Source organism: Euprymna scolopes, chromosome 2 (genome assembly GCF_053919585.1).
Source record: "Euprymna scolopes isolate OS-2025 chromosome 2, ASM5391958v1, whole genome shotgun sequence".
Classification (NCBI taxonomy): domain Eukaryota; kingdom Metazoa; phylum Mollusca; class Cephalopoda; order Sepiida; family Sepiolidae; genus Euprymna; species Euprymna scolopes.
In genome coordinates this window covers 147118332-147140711 of record NC_136483.1, presented here as the reverse complement: position 1 = coordinate 147140711, position 22380 = coordinate 147118332, and the positions used below count along the sequence as shown (strand labels likewise).

At 30.3% G+C, this 22380-nt stretch overlaps 1 protein-coding gene and 1 pseudogene across 16 annotated transcripts in view; both read right to left on the bottom strand.

Annotated features, from left to right (window-relative positions):
* Window positions 1-22380, bottom strand: part of LOC145297383 (nuclear receptor-binding protein-like) — a 164965-nt gene that overhangs the window by 107841 nt on the left and 34744 nt on the right. For 9 of the 16 annotated variants that reach the window (XM_080143341.1, XM_080143345.1, XM_080143337.1 and 6 more), the window contains exons 4-5: window positions 20062-20151; window positions 14557-14577 (exon numbers count right to left, since the gene is read on the bottom strand). In XM_080143341.1, coding sequence (XP_079999467.1) covers window positions 14557-14577; window positions 20062-20151 — 111 coding nt within the window. The remainder of the gene's footprint in view (window positions 1-14556; window positions 14578-20061; window positions 20152-22380) is intronic. The other 7 variants (XM_080143385.1, XM_080143365.1, XM_080143348.1 and 4 more) reach the window with 1 other exon arrangement.
* Window positions 22161-22287, bottom strand: LOC145242491 (U2 spliceosomal RNA; annotated as a pseudogene).

Genomic DNA, 22380 nt, shown 5'->3' with positions numbered 1-22380 from the left:
GCACATCTATTTAATGAAATACAACTGTGGCAAAAACTAATGGACGGTTATCTGTCAATCGTCCAGACGCCACTGAAAACATAGGTCCCTCTCCAATAAATCAGAGGACCAAAATCATTTTTAAGTAAATTTGAGTTTTTTGGATCCCCCACCATCCATCCCCATGTTAAGAATGGCTTTCTAAAATCTTGCAAAAGTTTGAATCATTTGAAATTATCTCTCGTTTTTAAGATGGCATCGCGAGATTGATTGTTCATTTGGCCACAAAAAAATTAAGATTTTCATATTTAAAAATAAAACTACTAGGTCAATTTACATGATTTTTGATGCATGATATTTTATTTCCATCACAGGTATGTACATTATACATATTCTTTTTTATTTTTGTTTTTTAATGAAGAGTTATGGACTTGCGCGCATTTTTTTTTTAAATGACAATTTTGATTATTTCTTCTAAATTTCATTAGTGAAAAAAAAAAAAAAGTGGTTTTTAAATTTTCTATTTTACCAAAATCGATTTTTTACTTTTTCTAAATCACAAAAATAAATTACCTTTTGTTATATCCAGTTTTCCTGTCAGAATCAAAATATAGTATTTGTTCTTTCCGCAGTCAGCGGAAGAGCAATCCTTAGATTGGCTAATTTTTATAGCTAATTATTACAAGCATTTGTAGTATTCAAAAATGAACACACTCCACATTAAGCTCAAACATGTGTGCCATCCAGTCCTTGAGAGGAAACCCCAAAATATTACAATTATCATGAAATTTGTTTAATGCAACTTAAAAAAAATAAAATAAACAAATGTTCAGATCTTTATTATATTTTTAAACTTTTCTATTTAATTCTTGATATTTTAATAAACTAGTTGAGATTTTTTAAATGAAAATGTTTTCTGAAAATTTGGTGCTTAATTAATAGTAATTAAAAAAATATCTTTTTAATTACTATCAATTAAGCACCAAATTTTCATTTAAAAATCCCAACTTGTTGAATTTTGGGGCATGAAACTAGGGATTACTTTATTACACAAGTTATTTACCTGTCTCTCCATGAGGACTGGATGTGATATGGTCAAGCTTACTCTGAGATAGCCATGATTACTAACTGCTGTACTGGTATTAATGGCTCGTAATAGTTATCGATGTAGATTTAACATTAAGATGATCTCCGAGGAGTTCATCATTCATCATATTTGATTTAACGTTCTATCTTGATTTTTTTTGTTGATTCAATTTCCATTTATTTTCAAATCATTAAAATGGCATGTCAAGAAAAAAAAAAAAAAAATGAACATTGATTTGATTTTTGATTTCTAACAACAACAACAACAAGGTATTGAAAAGTTAGACAAAAAGTTGTAAACAAGTGAGAATACATCATTGATTAGTTATTTGCTATTAAATCTTTTAAATTTAAAAAATAAACAAACAAAAAGGCAGGAACTTTGTTGCTAACTAAACATATACAAACCTGAATACAAAAATCGAATCAAGGAATTTGAAATAAAAATAATTATAAATTTGATAATTAAACATGTATGATAAAAGGTGTCAGAAAGCTCCCAGATTTTACTGCGATTTCACCTAACTAAAGGGTACAAAAAAAAAAAAAAATCTTAGATAATCAGCTTATCAATTATTTGCCAAAAGCCTTCGACCTTAACTTGAATTGCAGACAATATTTTGTAAAACTGTGCTGGAGCACCTCCATCTTTTGATAGTTTACAAATTCAAGATATATGCATGCGTTGGATTTTGTGTACACTCTGCAAGTCTATTAAAGAGAACTACATTTTTAGGATTTGGGAAAACATATTTGGGTCAAAGGCACATTTTTGTGTTGCACATAAGTTATAATACCAGTTCAATGATGGTTTCATGTTAACCAATCGAACATCAGGAAAGGAAAGAAAATATTGCACTCATGAACACTTACAAAACTGCCAAACTATACAATATTATTGTACCATCTTTAACTAGAAGAGATACTAAAATTTGATCCTAACCTGAAGACAAAGAAAATGTATTTTAGTTAGTTTCACACTCAATATCCCAGCGACATCAGATGAAATTTAAAAACTTACTTTACTTTGAATCTTGGGTTAGCGGATGATTTCATCTTTTAAAAAATGGGATGGATAGTGATGTATAAATATAAAATTACCTATTTAATACACTAAGGCAATTTTATATGATCAACCTCCACCCTAATACATTTTCTTGACTTTTGGGCTATGATAAAATTGTAGTATCTGTTTTAAAGATGGTATGATAATATCATGTGGTCTGTATTTGTGCTGGATGTACAGAGAACAGAAATATGTCACAAACTCCTACAATGGTTTTGGTGATGGACCTTCATAACCAGACACATTCTGAAACGACATTAACCAAGGTACTTAGATAAGTATGTTTTAATTTGAACAAATGTAGTACAATAATATTTTGGGGTCTGTGTTCACACGGGACTTCCAAAGAATGGAAATATTTTTAAGCAGGACAACAATATACAATAGATGGAATTTCCACGTGTCCCACTAGTAAAGCATATATATATATTCATAATGTCACATATTCTATTTTTTCATCATTTTTGCAGATTTATCAAAACACGTATGAACAGTCAATAAACTATTCCATTTAATAAAATGCAACCAAAAGAAAAAAAAATTTTTTTCAAACAATAAAATATGCTTTAAAAAGTATAAATTTTTTACTACAGTTACTTTATTTACTTCCTCTTCAGACCACAAGGTTATGGCGTTGATTTAATAACAGTGTTTCTGTGGAATAAACTGGAGTTTAAACTTGACACATTCAGCTTTTCAATCCACTTAGTCATCAAGCATTTTAAACTTTCATCTAAGAATAATACAAAAAAAGGGAGGTAAATCAATGGCAGAGTTTTAACCTAAGGTAACTGGAGAATTATGGTGGTTTTTATTACACTAATCTTCCAGAGTAGTCTGTACTTCTTTGAGGAAAATTAAATTTAATTTTTAAAATAATGTAAACATTTATGTAAAAAGTACGTTTTTTTTTTTTTTTTTAAAGATTATTAATTAAATCAAAATAAAAATCAGTCGAGATGAGATATTAAACCCATTAACCAAGCTGAATATCAGTTCAAGGTTTAGATGAAGATAGAGCCCCAAAACACTACATTTGCATGTTGACTCTAGGGCTCTCTCTCTCACACACACACACACAAAAACACAATGGATAATTTTCAAAACTAGTTGAAGTTTTGGCAGACTTAGGTGTTGCAGTTCTTGCAGGAAGGTGTCGACATCCTCCTTCATACATTGGCTGCTATTCCCAAATGGTCACCCATCTGATAATGAACAAGCTTCTCATTGTTTAACTTTGGTAATCTTAATGAGAACCAGTGTATCAACATGCTTATGCCATATATATTCATTTAGAAAAAAAACAGTTAATTATACAGTGTTATTTTTCTGTAATTCCTTCCATGCAATACGTTTCAAATATTAACTTGTATTTACGTACTTTGATATCAATTATTAATTAATACACTACAGCAATTTTATGTTTATATGCACATCAACCTTTCATAGCTTTTTTCAAAAATAGGATCACTCAATCATCAAAAATGCAAAGCAGAAAAGGTAATTTTTAAAATTCTATCGAATACTGCTGTGTTGAAGTGGATGTAAAACTAACCAAAATACACTTTCTTGGCTCAGATTGAAGTGTAGTATCTTGTTCTGTCCAAAGACTGTACAATACCATATTGCATCGGACATTCACAGAATGAAAATGTCACAAACTACTACAAGGATTTTGGAGATCTTTCCCCTTGTAACCAAGTATATTCTAAAACTAAAGTAACCAGCATACTTAAGTATCTTTCATTTTTAACAAAGTGGTACGATAATGTTGTGGGTCTGTGTTCATGATCGACATGGTAGCAATATACAACAAATAAATAACTGGAATTTCTACAGGTTTTGCTATTTTGCATAATTTTTCTAATTATTCCATCACTTGTAATTACAGCGTCTACTTTAATAATACTTTTAAATAATTATTTCAGACTAGACTTTATAGCCCGTTGACTTAAGTGCTTCATGCCAAACTCATGGTTGAATATGGTTAAGTTTATGCTCATTTTTGCATTAAATACTAATCCCTGTGTATCAAACGGATACCATAATACATAGTTCGCTACACCTTATAAATGTCTATACAAAATTTCAGTCAAATCGATCCAATAGTTTCTGAGAAGAAGTGGAATTGACGGACTTAGGGAATATAGAGTGTTTGCATTACATTATTTTTCTTGCATGTTCTAACTCAATGCGTTAAGTGGAGAAACATGTTTCATTGTGTATGCAGTCAGTCCATAAATTCGGTTTGAATCTGGTAGAACTGAAAATCCCTGCAAGTTGAAGCATCTTAACAGAGTAGCATTACTGAAATAGACATCAATGACATCATTTAAATAACAATTATTAACACAATGATAAAATAAAAGCGCAATTAAAACAAAATAATGGAATAGAGAACAGTCTGGAAGGGGTATCAGCAGAACTAAGTGCCATAATTACTATCGGTAGAAATAACAAATCTACAAGATTTGATAGGTATTATCGTCCGGAGGACATTGTTATCGAGACAGAGATGATAATGTAAAACAAGTTTATAAATATGCTAGTCAAGCATCATTTCCCATGGTTAATAGCACCTTACCTGAGAGCTCAACATTCAAATTTCTCGGTTTAACATTTGCAGGCAACATGAATTCGAACAAATGCCTAGAGGATACTGCTAAGTCTACTGCAAAGAAGACAGGCTTGTTCTACCAGACTAGACAAATTTTTTCAGCTGTCAATATTCTATATCGCTACAAAGTCAGTGTTCGCCCATGCATCGAGTATTGTTGTCACATCTGGCTGGTGCACCAAACACTAGTTTCTCTTTGTTAGAGTAAAAAATAAAAAGAGTCTATTCTAAGAGGTCTTACACGGTACACCAAGCTCTAACCTTTCCCATTGCCGCAATGTTGCATGCCCGCACTTGTTTTACAAGTACTCAATGGAATATGCTCCAACGAATTTACTATACTTGTCCCTCACCTTAACATAAATACCCCCACCCCTGATAATCAGCAAAAAAAAAAAAAAAAAAAAAAAAAAATCACACCTTTCCATTGTAGCAGTCTCCAGATGACAGAAAGCTTTCAACTCTAACAGCTTCTTACCTCGAACTGCTGCCTTCAGAATTCCCTCTCTATTCCTAACTGTACCAACATTCAGAAATTTAAATGTAATATAAACAAACATCTCAATGCACAACTCTCCATTTAGCATGCCCCTATAAATATTGCCTCCAAGTTCTTTACATCTCTCAGGCAATCTCCCTTGTTTCAGGAATGAATATAAAAAAGTAAAAAAAAATTTTTTAAATTATAAAATTGCATTATTTTTGGATGGCAAAAAAAAAAAAAAAATCAAATCAAAATCAACAAATAACATATACAAACAACAATATTTCCAGAGGGTAAAAAATCCCATGCTGTTAATATGCATGCAAAGAAAGAGAAAACAAATTTTCAATCCGCAAGTATAGGCAGGCTATTCTCTTGCCTAAGAACCAACAATATGGTATAAACTTCCACGCAATACAAACTATTGTTTTTTTTTTAACTCTAACCCCAACTCATAATAAAGGTATATGAAAAGAGCCAAAGAATTCCAAATAAATTGTTAATAAGGGTGTCCAAAAAAACTATGCAGAAGTTGGAACTTTGGAGTTTTCTAATTGATTGAAAAATAGTCACCTTGCAAGTAAAAAAAATCTTTTTTATTTGAATATTCTGGTAAAAATCGGAACTTTATTCAACTTTCTCTATTTGTTGTCAGAACTGTTTATTTACAACTAAAAATCTATGGACACCCATTCCCGTAAAAATATCAAGAAAATGTTCAGTTTGAAATTCCATCCAGGTTCCTTTATATGCATTTCGTCAAACTCAGGGAGGTCAGTAGTTACATCAGATGAAGTGTTATGAATTTAACAATCAAAGATATAATGCTAGTCTGAATATAAATAATTCAAATTATCCCCCTTCATCTAAAACATTCTAAAACATGTAATCTTGCTTCAAATATATTTTTTTTTTTGTATTTTGGAGGGGTGACATGGGAGGGTAAAAAAAGTAAAACATTTCTCAAAGCTTTTTTTGCTGTTAACTCTTGTCTATATCTCTTGTATATATATATAAAATAAAATATATTTTATATATATATATATATATATATATATATATATATATATATATATATATAAAGAAAAACTTAAAAGACTCTTTGGTTCTTGTTCAAAATTCCCTTGATATTAAAAAACAAAAATAAAGAAAAATCTGTATGATTTACGTACAAGTGATGAAACGAAAATATTGTATTCCCAAAACCATTTAAATTGATCAAGTAATTTAAAAAAAAAAAAAAAAAAAAGAAAATCAAATTTTATGAATATCCCAGAAAAGATTATCTCGCCCATCATTTTGAATAAAATTTTTTAAAAATGTCAAGAAGCAAAGGAAGATAATTCAACAATAATTCATACTTACTAGATTTATGTTGTAATGCCTATGAATTCCCATTAATCGCTTAAAAAATACTTCTTTAATAAAAATAAAACTACTTATCAACTAATATAATTTTTGGAATATGATATTTTCATTTCATCACAGCTATACACACAATACAGACTTTTCTTATGTTTTTTTTTAGGGGGAATTCTGAACAAGAACCTATTTTTTTTCTAAAGACAAAATTAATAATTAGAGAAGTTAAGATTCAAAATGGATAAAGAGCAAAATCCCAAAATAACTTGTGCAAAAACGAAATTGTTGATTAGAGAACTGCCCATACTGACCGATTGAATTTCCTCAAAAGGCATTAAACCAAAAGAAGGAATAAAAAGAAAAAAGGAAAGAGGATGCTATGGTGGATGAGATGAAAAATGGGCTTAGAGGTTAAAAAAAAAAAAAAAAAATTTTTTTTAAATTATGATTTACAGAATGTGTTATTTCGGAAAAGGAAGGGTAAAAATACATAGAAATTTATTTCATGAAATAAGAATGTGAGTATAAAGAAAGATTGCAATCTTATTGGCAGGTTTATTAACATCTCATCGTTGTTGGTTGGATTATTAGGCACTGATACAAATAAGGGCATAGATTAAAAAAAAAAAAAAAAAAATCGCATTTACATTAAAACTCTTTGATATGTTTATGTATCAGTCAAAATAAATACCTACTTGTTGAAAATAATGAAACATTTTAATTATTAAAAATAAAAATCAGTTTTATCATTTTTTGCCGATCTGCCGTTGATAAGAGCAGAAATCCCGTAAATCAGGGGAGATAAGTCAGTTTGGGATTTAACCAAAAAATAATGACTGGTGGAGCAGCAAAATGCGAAAATTGATTTTTATCTTTAAAATTCTACTCAATAATTCTTTCCAAATTTTTAGTGACGATATCTATTTTTGATTGATACATAAGTACAGCAAAGAGATTTTACTTGGAATGCGATTTTTACCTGCACCTCATACTGTATAACATCAATGCATACTTATAGACTGAAAAGGAATCTGGAGAGCAAATAGTTTCTGTTCAGTGTCAACCAAATTGCCAATAATCTTGTGCTATTTAAATACAAATAAATTTCTATCTTAAAAACATACCCAATCTATATTATTTGGGCTACTGTTCTCGTATATCAATCAATGGAACCTCCAACCTTCTTCAACTGTATTTTGTAGAACTTGGAAATCTGGTAGCCAGAACCCATGACCTCTTATAATATAAATCTAACCTGTCTGTTTAAATGTATGTATGCATGCCTAAAATTTTCGACAGAGGCGACAGATTTTCACAAGATCGGTATCATTTTGAAGCTTGACCTTTCAGATGACAAATATCAAAAAATGTGTTAAAAACATTATATCCTTCACCCTCAACTGGGCATTTTTCTACAGGGAGGGATCGCTTTTTTCACCAATATTTTCGAATGTCATCCCCTCTTTTCGATTGACTAGTCTTTATTTAAACATTAGTTTTTTTGGGGTTTTTTTATTCAATTTTCACCCCAAAAAAGGCACAGTGCCACTTTGAAGCAGGGGGCTACTATTAGGGACTTAATTAGCGGGGTCATTATGAAGGGAGATGAGTAGAAAGATGTTTGTTAACATTACACTTGAACTTCTGCATATCATTGCAGTTGGGAAAGCAGAATCCCGGAAGGGAGTTCCAAAGACCCGCAGTTCTGGGGAAGAAACTATTGGAGTAAAAGGCTTTTTTGCACCTAGGGATCTCTACTGTAAAGGGATGAGACTTAGTAGCTTGTCGGGTTTGTCGGGGGTAGTTACGTCGGGGAGGTACAAGTGTTTGCAGTTCGTCAGAGCATTCACCATTAAAGAGTTGTAGAACAGGCAGAGGGATGCAACATCTCGTCGATGGGACAGAGGCTGAAGCCTAGATGACAGTTCAGGACCTATCAGGTTCGCGACTCTCTTTTGAACCCTGTCCAGGAGCGAGAGACAAGTAGCAGATGCACCAGCCCAGATGTGACAACAGTACTCCATACATGGGCGAATGGTTGCCTTATACAGGTATAGGATACTGTCAGGCGTAAGTAGTTTTCTAGCACGGTAGAGGGAGCCAACCTTCCTTGCAGCAGCCTTGGCAATGCTCTCAATGTATCTATTCCAGTTCATATTTCCTGTAAACGTTAGGCCGAGGAGTTTAAAAGAAGTACTTTCAGGCAATGTGTTCTTGGCCATTGCTATTGGTGGTAGAGAAGGTTTCTTGTAGTTATTGAAGGAAACAAGCTTAGCCTTAGCAGCATTGAATGTGACCAACCATTTTTGTCCCCATTCCACTACGGATTGGAGGTCATCCCCTAGTGTTTCTGCCATTTCCTTGGATATGTGTTCATTTGTTTTCCCCTCATCATATCAGTTACTTCCGGTTTGGTGATGGGCGCAACAGCAAAGACGTCATATTCTTTTTTTTCATGTTCTTTTCCTCCTTTGCAGTACGGGCTTGAGCCTGTCTGCCTACTATCACTTTTTTTTTTTTTTTTCAACACACACCTCTAAACACTCGGGCAACACCGGGCACCCAGGCTAGTCTATATATATATAAAAGGCAAAATGGTCGTGTGCGTTTTTGTATGCCCAGCAAAGGCTTTTTTTCGCAGAGGGGTTCTTGGGAGGGAGTATTATATTTTAGAACTTTTTATATACTCCCTAAACTGTAATATCTATGATTTGCGAAGGTCCTCATCTCTATATTTATTTTGAGCTAGTTTTAAAAAAAAAAAAAAAAAAAAAAAAAAAAAAAACGGTTTCCAGTGTTTCTCTGTCTTTTATTTATAAATAAAGCGAAACTGATTTGAATCGAATCAACTCTCTGGCCTTTGTGGCCGGCACATCTTGAAGGCAATCAGCTTTGATCAATATGAGGAACACCCTTCATATCAGACAATTGCTATTCATTTGAGAGCTCCCCCTTTTTTGGGGGAGCTTGTTTTTCCCAACATCGTGGGGAAACAAATAAATGAAATGGTGGAAAGCTGAACTGGCCTTCAGCCAATGTTCATTTCTGCATCTGCATATTCACTTAGCAAGTCCTTTTTGATTGATATCGCTAAATTTGAAAGCTTTTCACTTCCTATGGCTTCATAGCGTAGCAGTAAAATGTCACATTTTCTTTCACTTTCTTTTCTGCCTTCGCGTCACAGGTTCGAGCCTGCCTACTAGCACTTTTTATTTTTATTTTACGCCTCCAAACACCCGGCCAACGCCGGGTACCCCCGCTAGAAACAGATAAAGCACCAAGTAAAATTCAGTTTAAAGTGACACTCAGGTTCAATCCTTATGTGGGCAATACTAAGAATACAATTATGAATTATTTAAGACTTCTGCCCAATCATGGCAGACGGAACAAGTGCATGCTAACCCTGTTGATTAAATAAAGATTTCTCATCGAAATTCTGTGCACATTTCAAAGTTCAACAGAAAGATTTCAGAGTTCGGCAAAACACATTTAAAGACGGTAGGAGGTTGCATCAGATGCTTATAGACTATAAATTAAAAACTGACCTCTGCTAAATTTTAGTCTTTTACTTGGGGGGGAAAAAAAAAAAAAAAAAAAAATGAAATATATGATGATAGGAAACAAATCAGTATCTGAATACAGACTAATAATTGTTTTGGATTTTTAAATAACATTCCCAGGTTTTCAATATTAATTCATGTCATCTTATTCAAAAACTGATGGCATAATTGAATATCTCTAAGAAATTTAATCTATACATCACTGTCACATTTTCGGAATTTTGTCTCGTCTAACTATTGTGATATTCCTAAGTTTTATGCATTCCCTAATTAGCTTAGCAGTCTCTGTCTACTGCAAACAGTTTTATGATCATGACTTATAAAAAAAAAAAACATCCTTATACTCTTGGATTAATCTCTCAGAAGATTTTTAAACATAAACAGCATAGTTGTGTTTTTATTGAACATTTTTTTTTTCCTGCTAATTGCAGAATATGCACTAACATGGCTGAGTGTCCTCCAAGTCTTACGATTTGGGACCAAGATGTTCATATTCGTCCATTCACAGATATTGTCTATCCATCTTTTCTGTTTTTTACCTTTAGACTAGCTTCATTGCATTACGCCATGGAAAACTTAATGTGGCCCGAAATGCAGTCTTGGGATGATTTGGCCACATTAAGACGACAGAGATGATTGTTAAAAATTTGAATAGTCCCACATAATGACAACATTTATAGGATGCCAACAAATTTTCACAACACTGCAATACTGATGTGATCAAATAGTTTATGATCAGTAATGAAGTGCAGGATGTGACGAAAATTACTAATTATTTAAGACTTCTATCCAGTCATGGCTGACAGAAGGAGAGTATGCTACTCCTGTGAAGCAAATGAAGGTTCCATTTGAAATTCCATCCAAATTCCCGAGTGTGACAAAATGCTCCTGAAGAAGTTAGGTTACATTGACTGAAACGTCGTGAAAATGACACTCAAATTGAGAACGGTGGTCCGAAGAATCCAAATACATGCATGATGTGGTTTCTACTTTTCGACATAATTTTACTGCCTAGTTGAAACATTATATAAGACTTTAGGAAGGACATGTATGTTATAGATTTTTGCTTTGATTTTGTATGGCATGTATTTAGTGATCTTGTGAAATCAGCTGAATCTAAACCAGTTTTGTGAGTTACAGTTGTTTGTCCGTCACTAGATAACGAGATCATCATTTACCAGAGTTTTGATGTGCTGTTGCTTAAGGCCATCTTTGAACAAGTTATTCAAATTCTTCTTAGACTTTCCTTTCCCTCAATTACCTTAAATTGAGATGCATGTACATCTGTCTATTCAACCAGGGTTTTGTTCAACATGTCCATACTAACGTATGCGGTTACAATGCAGAGTTGATTCTAGTCCAAGTAACAGAAGCATAAAAAATCCAATGAATCATAGCTATGTCGTTTCTCTGCATCTTCAGAAAGACCTATCAAGTTGGAGACTAACATTAGCTTGCATATGTTGTTCCAGTCATAGCTGGTGCAAACTCTACCTTGACTAACAACTGAGAGTGAACGACAGGTTAAAAGGGAAAGAAGTTCAGAAAATTTGCCTCATGCAAGCTGTATACTCAAGATCGAACATGATCCACATCCCTTGCTGACATAGATTATATCACTAAGACAGCAAAATAATAGAATTTTTTTACAGGAGAAATTCACAATCAATTACTAATGGAGATCTTATATGCCTGTTTGAAACCAAAATATATCATTACTTTTATTAATTGTGCTTTTAATTTTCTATTCAACTTGCTATACTATTTCAGACTAATGTACTATCTTTCAAATGCTCAATTCAGAGGATGGTGTTGTATCTGTTCTGCTATCCTGAGGCCATCCTCCCACAAATTGTTTGGGAGTTAATGTAGTATGCGCTCTTTAGGCATGATACCATGCTCTCAGGTTAGCAAAAATATGCAACCAGAGGAAGATGGCGGAAAATTACTTCAACTCACCCTGTATTAGATGAACTGTTTCTCTTCATGTTTATTATTCATGTTCTACTCCATATCAACCAACTTCATAAAAAAAAAAAATCTGATCTGTTTGCGTAATAACTAAGATCTATTGTATAAGTAATAAATAATCATACAAAAGAGATATGAATGTCAAAAATATTAATACTTAAGTATTTATATAGTCTGAACATTTTAAGTCTTTTTTTTTTTTAAACAAGAAAAAGACTGAAATGATGCAATTATTTTATCAAAACTAAATCTAATGACCACACTGGGGGCTCATGGACAAACATAAATCTTTAATAAGGGACTTTACAAGGAGGATAATCTTTATAAATAAACCCGATGTGGGTTTATATTTGTCATATACATATATATATATATATATATATATATTATATATATATATATATATATATACACACACACACACACACCATACTTTGGTGTAATTGCGCCAAGTCTGGGGTAATTGCACCAACTAGTTAAAAGTGTTCTTTTGGCAACCACGCATATAAAGAGCATTTTTTTTTTTTTAGTTGGCACAATTACCCCAAAGTACAATATATATATATATATATATATATATATATATATATATATATATATATATATATATATAGATAAATAGATAGATAAGAAATCAGAATTATTCAATTTTGATACAATTCAGGATTTATTTGATAAATCTGTTTATATAAATTTAGGCATGTTTATACGTACACTAAACTAATTAACCAATCATTATGAATTTTGGAACACAGCTGTTAAAGATAAGGTCATAATGTGGGCTATATTTAGTATTATGCTGTTTAATTATACTTGAATAAATGCACGTTATTTTAATTACATTTTATTTTATTTATTACGTATGAAAAATTAATTTTCTGAACTATGTTAACATTCACTCATTTTCTTTTATTTAAAAACATTAAATTTCAGATCCATTTTATTGCATTAAATTTCAGATCCATTTTATTGTATTAAATTTCAGATCCATTTTAGTAAATTGAAAAAATATTTTTTTCAATATCAAAGTGCAGTGGGGTTAGAGCACTTGGAAAATTTCAGTTGTAAATGTGACCTTCTTCTGAAGATTGAAGGTTCAATACTTAGTGAGGACAACTGAAAATACAACTGTGAGCAACGCAAGACATCTATCCAGTCATGGATGACAGAACACCTATGAATTAAATAGAAGGTTCCGTTTGAAATTCCATGCAGATTTCCAAGTTCGACAAGATACATCTGAAGAAGATCGTAAGTTACATCAACTAAAATGTTGTGAAAATAACACTCAAGATGAGAACAGCAGTCCAAAGAATTCAAATACGAATAACCAATGCTCATCTCAAAAATTCAGAACCGTAACATGTAAATAAACCTTTATTAAAAAAAAGTTTATGGACATTCTTATAATATCTATATAAAAAAAATTACTTTCAGTATGTTGCTGTATGCTTACAGATATTATGTTTTGACCAACATTTCTGGCGGGATCTCCAAATAAAGTAACATTGTTTATTTGCCAAAACTTTCAAAGCCGGAACTCGTTTGAATTGGTAAATGCGCAGAATCGCCTAATATTTAGTTAAAAAAAATGCCTTTTTGATTAGTAAAAACACAGGATTAAATTATAAATGCAGGAGAAAGGTAACATTCCATTAGTAATTGGGGGAATTATTTAAATGCTACAAAAAGAGAAGTTATGGGTTTTCAGTTTCATCTTGGACATTTACAATCACATTGGTGAAGGAAGAAATTTTTATTATTCTATAAATATTTTATTTACAGGATAAATGATTCTTGTCCAGAATTCACCCTACATTATAAAACAAAAATAAAGAAAAACCTGTATGATGTACGTACTCATACCAAAACAAAAATTTATTTTAAAAAAATCATTTAAATTAATGAAGTAGTTTTATTTTATAAAGTAAATAATTTTTAAGTGATTAACTGAAATTTGTAGGCATTACAACATAAATCTAGTAAGTATGAATTATTGTTGAGTTATCTTTATTGGTTTCTTATAAGTTTTTTTCAAAATGGTGGGCATGACAGTCACTCCTGTGATACTGAGTTTGATTTTCTTATTTCAAAATAAACTACTTGATCAATTTACATGATTTTTGGAACATGATATGTTTGTTTTGTCATGGGTAAGTACATCATACAAATTTTTCTTTATTTTTGTTTTTTAATATAGAGAGAATTCTGAACAAAAAAAAAACAAGTAATTATTTCTTCATTTAGATATTTTTTTTTTTTTACATTATGCATACTTATCAAGGGTTTTTCTATAGTCTATAAAATTGTTTAACTTCATCTTTTCAATAAGGAAAGAGAGAGAGATAAAAGAGGAGAGAGAGAGAGAGCAGATTGCATCTCAAATGATAGAGCTGCAAGAATAAAATGAAAAACATTGAAGATGTGTTACCTGTTTTTTTTTACTGTGACCCTACAATATGGGAAGATGAATGAAAAAGGTGAGTGAATGAGGATATGGATGAAGGTGAAATATGAGGAAGAAACAGAACAAAACAGTGCAAAACATTTTTTAAGGGAGAAAAAAAAATCTGCAGAAAATAAACAAACATTCAAGACAAAAATAAAATTGAAACAAAAAAAACATTCTAATTAACATAAAACGAATTGGGTTGTGGAGAAAATAACAGCAGACAAGCAGAAATTGTATAAAGAAGGAAATCAACTAAGAATTTTAAAATATCGAATTTAAAAAGAGAATGAAGTAATCAGGATTTCAAGTTATTTTTAAAGGATAAAATCTTGCAAATCAATTTATTCATGAAATACTGGAATATGATTTTGTTTTTATATAAAAATAATGAAAAATAGAATGTATATCTGTTGATAAATCTAATTTTTAATACTTTTCATGTTTGCTTTGCAAATCTTGTACTTGGTGGTTTAGAGAACATAAGTTTCAGAGCTTCTTTAATTTGGAAAATTATAAACTTATAGAAGGGAGAGAATTTGATTGTTTTGTTTTACAGCATATCAACCCCTTTTGAGTTATTTAATGCTAAATTCAGTAATTTTGGAAAAAAGGTTTTATGCTTCAAATTCTTTATATATCTTCAAATATTTATTCATGGAGTTTGGTTGTTCTGTAGAGGAAAATTATTTTTGTTTTTGACTTTACAGAACATGATTAAGTTTTGCAAAGAGAAAGGAAAAAAATTAACATCAATGTTTTGTGCATTTTAGATCAGGAAACCAGTACCTTTAGACAGCCTGATCTGGTAGCACCAGGTGGAAGGGATAAAATTCATTAAAATAAATAAAACTCCAATCAAAGCTGGTCTTTTAACATTAGTATTATATTTGATTTGGTGCAACAACCCTCTCAAACAGGTGGTCCTGAAAGGTAACTTCAAAAAAAAAAATTTTTTTGAGGACACAAAATGCTTTTTCAGGTAGCAAGATCCCAGAACGTATGCATTTGGTCTTCAGACAGCAAGCACTACTATAATGGCCAGTGTTCTAGCTGTTAAGATTTTAAAATAAATTTTAAAAAATCAAAAATGGTTATAAAAATAAATAACCAAAGGTTCATGATTATCTTTTTCATTCTCAAAATTAGGAAAGTCATGAAAATGATGTTCTCAAATTAATAATCATTTGCTTTTTCAAGCAGTTAAATTTCCATAAAAAAATACGAAACCAAGTTTTAGAGTTCTTAAATTCCAAAAGCAAAAGGGACAATTTGTAATATATAGATGAAAAAAAAAAATTCAATGATATTATTTTTAAATCTTTGCTCTTTTATGAAGAATATATATATATTTTTTTTTCCAATCACACCACCATAAAAAAGCAGCATTTTCCTTCTAAAAATATTCCAAGTGGGTACTCTCATAATCAGAAACTTAGAATTTATGTGTAGTTCAATAACAAACAGTTTTTATTTAAATTTTATCACCTTATTTGCCTTGGTAAGGAGTCTGTTTTCTGACAATCAGACATCTCAGCCTACAAGCTTGTCGATTTTCTTGAATATTGGTTACATTCAAATTCCACTGTCTAAGATCCTTGTTGATGATTTGTATCAAAGTTTTCTTGGGTTGTCCAATTTCCTCCAACCCTCCACTTCAAGGACTGATTTTTTTTTCCAGGAGTCACTCCTTTCAACATAGCCAAACCAATGTAGCTGACTGATCATCAGGAGTTCATCAAGCTTTGATGTTTACAGCATCAACAACAGAATATCTAAGCTGATATGCTGATTCCAATATGACCAAACATTGCATATCCATTTGATCATTGCTCTGACAGGTGAGTAAAAACTTGGAGAATGCTCTGCACTCGCCTCCATACAGCTACTATAGACCCTTCCCATGGTAATGAGAGGGATAAACCATGATGTCAGGAATAGCAAAAGTTCACAGAACTTAATCCATGCCAATTTTACTCTAATAGTAGAGCTAAACTCAAATATTTCAACATTTCCCTGAAAAAAAGCCTGCCCCCCCCCCCCTTCAAAAGGGTTATTGTCCAACTTCATTTCAGTGCAAGGTTGAGGGCAAGCAGAGGTTTCATACTTTTGGAAATGAAAAAGATGATAGTTTTCTCATTTTGAAAACTTTCTAATTCTAAAAATTAGAAAAGCTTTGAAAATCAGGTCCACTAAATATCAAAACAGTGGCAATACCAAATAAAATGTTTTATTTAAAAAATTGCTAGTCTTTTCAGGTAAAAATAGGCAAGATGACAACACCTATATTTCAATATAAACTTGTAGCAATTTAGAAAAAGATGGAGGAAAGAAAAGAAAAAAGAGACAATAAAAAAGAAAAAAGAGACAATAAAAAGAAAAGAAAAAAGAGACACTAAAAGTAAAATAAAAAAAGTGTTTCTATAGAAATATTTAAGATATAAATGTTATATATATTCTAAGAGTTTCTGACTACTCGAGTACCCATTTCCAAAATTGGGTTATTTAAAAAAGGAAAAATACGAAGCCATTTCCATGGCTATATGATTACAAAGCCCCCCCCCTCTCCTCATTAATTAAACAGAAAATAATTAAATACAAATATCTATATTATTTAAACAATGATTTATCAAGATGAGAATAATAGTTTGAATAATAGAAAATATCAATTCTCATCTGAAAAATTCCAAAATATGTTTATATAACAGATACACATTGAGAAACTTAGTGTATTTATATGCATCAACATGTTTAACATATATACAAAATTAAGATGCATTCATTTTATTCAAGAAAAAGAGAAAAAAAATACTTTATACAAATTTTACAATTTCTACTTAGTAAAAATGGGTTGCACACACGCATGCATAAATCAAAACGAAACAAAACATTAAGATTGTCAAGAAAAAAATGAAATGATAAATTCATAACAGGATAAAAACTCAAATGTTAAAATAATTTCAAAAATTCACTTTCTGACATCAAAACTTCATGAACATGGTGGAGTGCTGAGAGCGCAATTGTTTTGAACATGGAGATCCTGGTTCGATACCACTCAGCATTGCATCCTGTTAATGGTCGATAAATGAGTACTAGATTAATTAGTGGCGTCAAATTGTGTTTATAGATGAGAAAAGAGTGGCATCCTCCACTACCTATGTGTAGAAGAGTTGGAAAATAATCAGAGTTACGATTTTCTCTTAACTGTGTTGGCTCACTTTGATTTTATATTCATTATGTTGAATGGTTCAAGTATTTATTTTTATACCACTTGTACCAACTCAACAATGTCTGGGTGTCTTTACTTGTATTTTTAACTATATAGTTTTTTTTGTTTTTTTAATTTAACTTAGATTTTTGTTGCTTCTCCAGATTAACACCTATATCTAAAAAAAAAAAAAGAAAAAAAGTAAATATACTAAAAACTAAATACATAACATTTTTGTGCTATTTTCTTTTTATGGGTAATATTACATATAGGGTTTAATCTGGAGAATCACCAGATTTTCAAAGTTGAATTCAATTGTTGTTATTTTATTTGATCAGTAAAATATTAATTGAACCAATTCCTTATAAAAAATAAAACTATAAGTTATTAAAGTAATGCTTTAATCTTCATTTATAAAATCTTTGAATGTAAATAACTTTCAAAACTTCAGTTTTTAGATACGTAGATTTGCTAAGAATTTTATGGTTTAAATGACTTTCTTTTGGACAAGTCTAAATACTTCAAATTGCTTTCAAATTTCAAAAGAGTCACAAAGTAATCCATTTATTTTTCAACTAGTAACAAAATATAAAATAAAGCTAAATGCATTTTAGTGGATTTAATTTCATAATTATCATTTAAAGTTTGTTTTAATATTTTACATGATTGCATTTTTGATTTCAATAAATAATCAATTAATAGTAAATAAAATTAATTATAATTATCAAAGTTAACGCACAATAAATGGTCACATAATTTTACTAAGATGGAAATCATGTCACTTTGGGCATTTATTTTTATCAATAATCTCACTTCAATTTAAAGAAAGAAAAAAAAGAAGCAAAGATATTCTTTTAATTCATCTCCAATTTCTCTACCATCAATGCCAAACTGAAATCAGACAGAATTGGTTAGTACAAAAAACCAAAAATACAAAAAAATCTATGATATATGCACCCATCACAAAACAAAAATGTCATATTCCAAAAACCAATTGATCAAGTAGATTTTTTTCACTCATTTTCACTCCAAACGTGGACATAAGGGGCTACAATTTTATATAGAAAATAGTTTTTCTTTTTTTAGTTTTTAAGCAATTTTAATAGAAAATGTTAGAACTTCTTACAAAGCTAATCTGGATCTTGGTAGTTCGAATTGAGTTGTATTCCTTTATTGATTAAACATGATCAATCACAGTACATCTTGTTTTGTTATAATAAAATTTTGATTTTCTTAGTTAAAAACAAAAAAAAAAACTTGATCAGTTTATGTGATATTAGGACTATGACATTTTCATTTCATGACAGATATGTACATCAGAAAGATTTTTCTGCATTTTTAATTAGGTTGAACTTTGGACTTGCACAAAACAGTTTTTCTGGTTTATAACATATTCCTCGATTTATTAAATGTTGAAGCATAAATACTCATTCTATATAATTCATTGAATGAAAGTTTTTATTATACTCACAGCTGATGAGTGTTCGTATCTTTACTCTCTAATGGTATCGCAGTGTAAGTAGATTTAACTGGAATTGAACAATGCAAAGTGATTCCAGCCATTGCACCACTTCTGATTAAGCAACTCAAACCTCTAAACTGACTTAGCTGAGAGTTATCACATCTTGAAATATGTATGAATTATTACAGTATTTCAATTATAATATCTAATTAGTATGCATTAGTTTCCATTTGGCATAAAGTTAGAATGTTTACTAATGGACCAGGAGATTAGAGTTCAATTTTTGGTCAAGGTCATAAAGAAAGAATCTTATTTCTTTCTTTATGAGCATTTCTTTTTAAATGGTACTCGATACCCTCTTTCTAAAATATTCAGCATTATGTAATGAGAATCAAGGATCAGTAATCCTGGTAAATATATAGCAGCTAAAGGAAAGGGGAACTTGGCGTCACCCTGACTATGGCCAACCATTTTATTATCTAATTTCCATAATTTTGTTAATACAAAGTTCAAAATACTTACCTATTAAAATATGAAATGATCACCTTTTAAAAGAACATCTACACATTTCAAATGTAAAATCCACCCAGCTCTTACAATTAAAAAAGTAAAACAATAAAATATTTGTATATACAACAGTATTTACTGGCCTCTAAAGTAATACTTATACTAATAAAACATTTTTAGAGTCTCGGTAGTTTTAGTAGTAACATGCGCACCGACTACAAACAACTTTGCATAATTTAACAAGAAACAATATTTTTACACGTTCAAATTACACAGCTTTTAATGTCTCAGGTGTTTTCATATTTCTTACCTTTAAAGGGAATGTCTTATTGTTCTTTTTAGTTTTCTTCAGAAACTGTTTTAACGAACCAGATGACATGTATTCTGTAATAAAAATTACCTGGAAAAAAATAAACAGATAATACAATAAAATAAGACTAGCATCCATAAATAGCAAAAATAACATTTAATGCTATTTATGAATTGAAAAGTATATCAATTTTCTAAATAGTAATATGGAGTTTAGGGTGGAGAGCAGAAATAAACAGTCGTTCTCATTCACTTCCAGGCAGTGAAGAAAAAAAAGAAGTGTGGTACACCACAAATTTAATGGAAATTTCTAAGTTTTGACAACAAATTCTGGACTTGGCAATTGATAAATTGCATATGCACTCTGGCAATGCCTTTGTCTCTCCCCTCCCTCTCATGTTAGAGTACTGCTAGAAATGATACCCAAATGAACTTGCATGATTTTGCCCATGTAACAAACTGAACCACAAGCACTACTTTAATCTTATTGCCTTCTTCTTCAAAAAAAAAAATCTGAAAAGACCAAAAGAAATTTTTTTTAAATAAAAACTGACAAAGAATACCTATTAACTTAAATAAATAAAAAAAACAAACAATGAAAAGCATCACCTTTTTGGGGGCAATCAAGAAGAAATATTTTAATTAAATTGTTTGCAAAATCAACTTTTTTTTTTTAAATTCTGTTCACCAAGTGTGCAAGTATCTATGTCAAATTTGGGGAATCTCTACGAGTAGTGAAATATCTTTGTGCACTACCCTACACAAGTACCAAAAGTGTTTGGCTTATAGTTGACTAAAGTGTCTCGGAGCTTTCATTCTATTTAAACTAAAGTGATTGGTTGAAATAAAAAGCAAATTATAAAAATGAGCATAATAATGATGTTTTGTAAGAAATTATACTCTTTATTTGCACTTTTATAATAAATCTTTATGAAATAGGTCTTCTTTTTTTTTTAAACTAAAACTTGTTTAACTTCTTAATAAAAATGTTTATGAAAGTTTTTTAAAGCAAACATAAAAAAATGTATCCAATACAGAATATTCAGTAAAAGCTTGTTTAATAAGCAGATTTTTATTAAAAAGTTCAAATAAAAAGTGCTATTTTTTTTAAGTTTTAAATTTTTTTAAAGATAGTTTCATAAAATTATATTATAAAAGTTAAAATAAAAAGTTTGATTTTTTAAAACTTGTTTCATAAAAGTTCAAATAAAGTTTCATTTCTTTAACAACCTCATTTCATAAACATTTTTTTTATTATAAAAGTACAAATAATGAGTTTTATTTCTTACTAAACCTTATTTGTTATTTTGATAATTTACAATAATTTGCTTTTTTTTTTTTATTTCAATAAATCACTTCACAATTTAAATAGGGTTTACATTTTTTTTATTATGAAACACCTTTCTAATAATTTTAACAAAATCAGGACTATTCTGAGTTCTCACCACTTCCAGAAATATCCTTGCAGAAAGCTTTCAGGAACTTTAATGGACAAAGTGTTTTTCTAAAAGTATAATCTTGGTTTTGTTTTAGAATAAAAATGTTTTTTTTAAATGCTTTTCTTATTTTTGTATAAGAATGTTTTTCTGAAAGTATAATCTTGGTTATATTTTTGCAACTGAGAAAATTAAATATGTTAGTTGACTTGAGTCTGTAAAAAAAAAAAAAAAAGAACTATTTTACCCATGTAACATGAACTGAAAAAAAATAAAAATGGGCACTACTAAATTTAAAAAAATTTAAAGATTGAAAGAAAAAAGAAAAATCTAATAAAAAAAAATACACATTAACCTAAATAAAAAAAAAACTCGAAAATAAATAAAAAACAAGGCCGATCGCCATTAGTCGTGTGCTCTCGTGTAATGAATGAATGCGTGAATGTAGGATTGACATGAAATTCTTAAAGATAAACTAAAATGGCCGAAAAATGGGCTGAAATGACTTAAATAAATCAAAAGTAAAGGACTTAGAATAACTTTAATGAAGTTAAGGATGAATTGAATGACCTTAAGAATGCTTAAAAAATAACTGGAATCCTTCAAAAACAACTTGAATGATCTGGAGAATGACTTGAATGGCTTTGAGACTGACTGATTGTAAAGTGGGTGATCATTTTACATGAAATTAATACAGAAAAGTGATCCCCCACTTTATATCACAATAAGTACAGCACGTAGCAAGAACAGATACTACACTTTGATCTTGGCCAAAAGGCCGAGAAAAGGGTATTTATTTGCTCTCCCACCGAGCAAATTAGGCACAAGGCCAATTTTTAATGTGAGGAATGAAGGGGAAATGAGGGAGCTGGATAGTGACAATT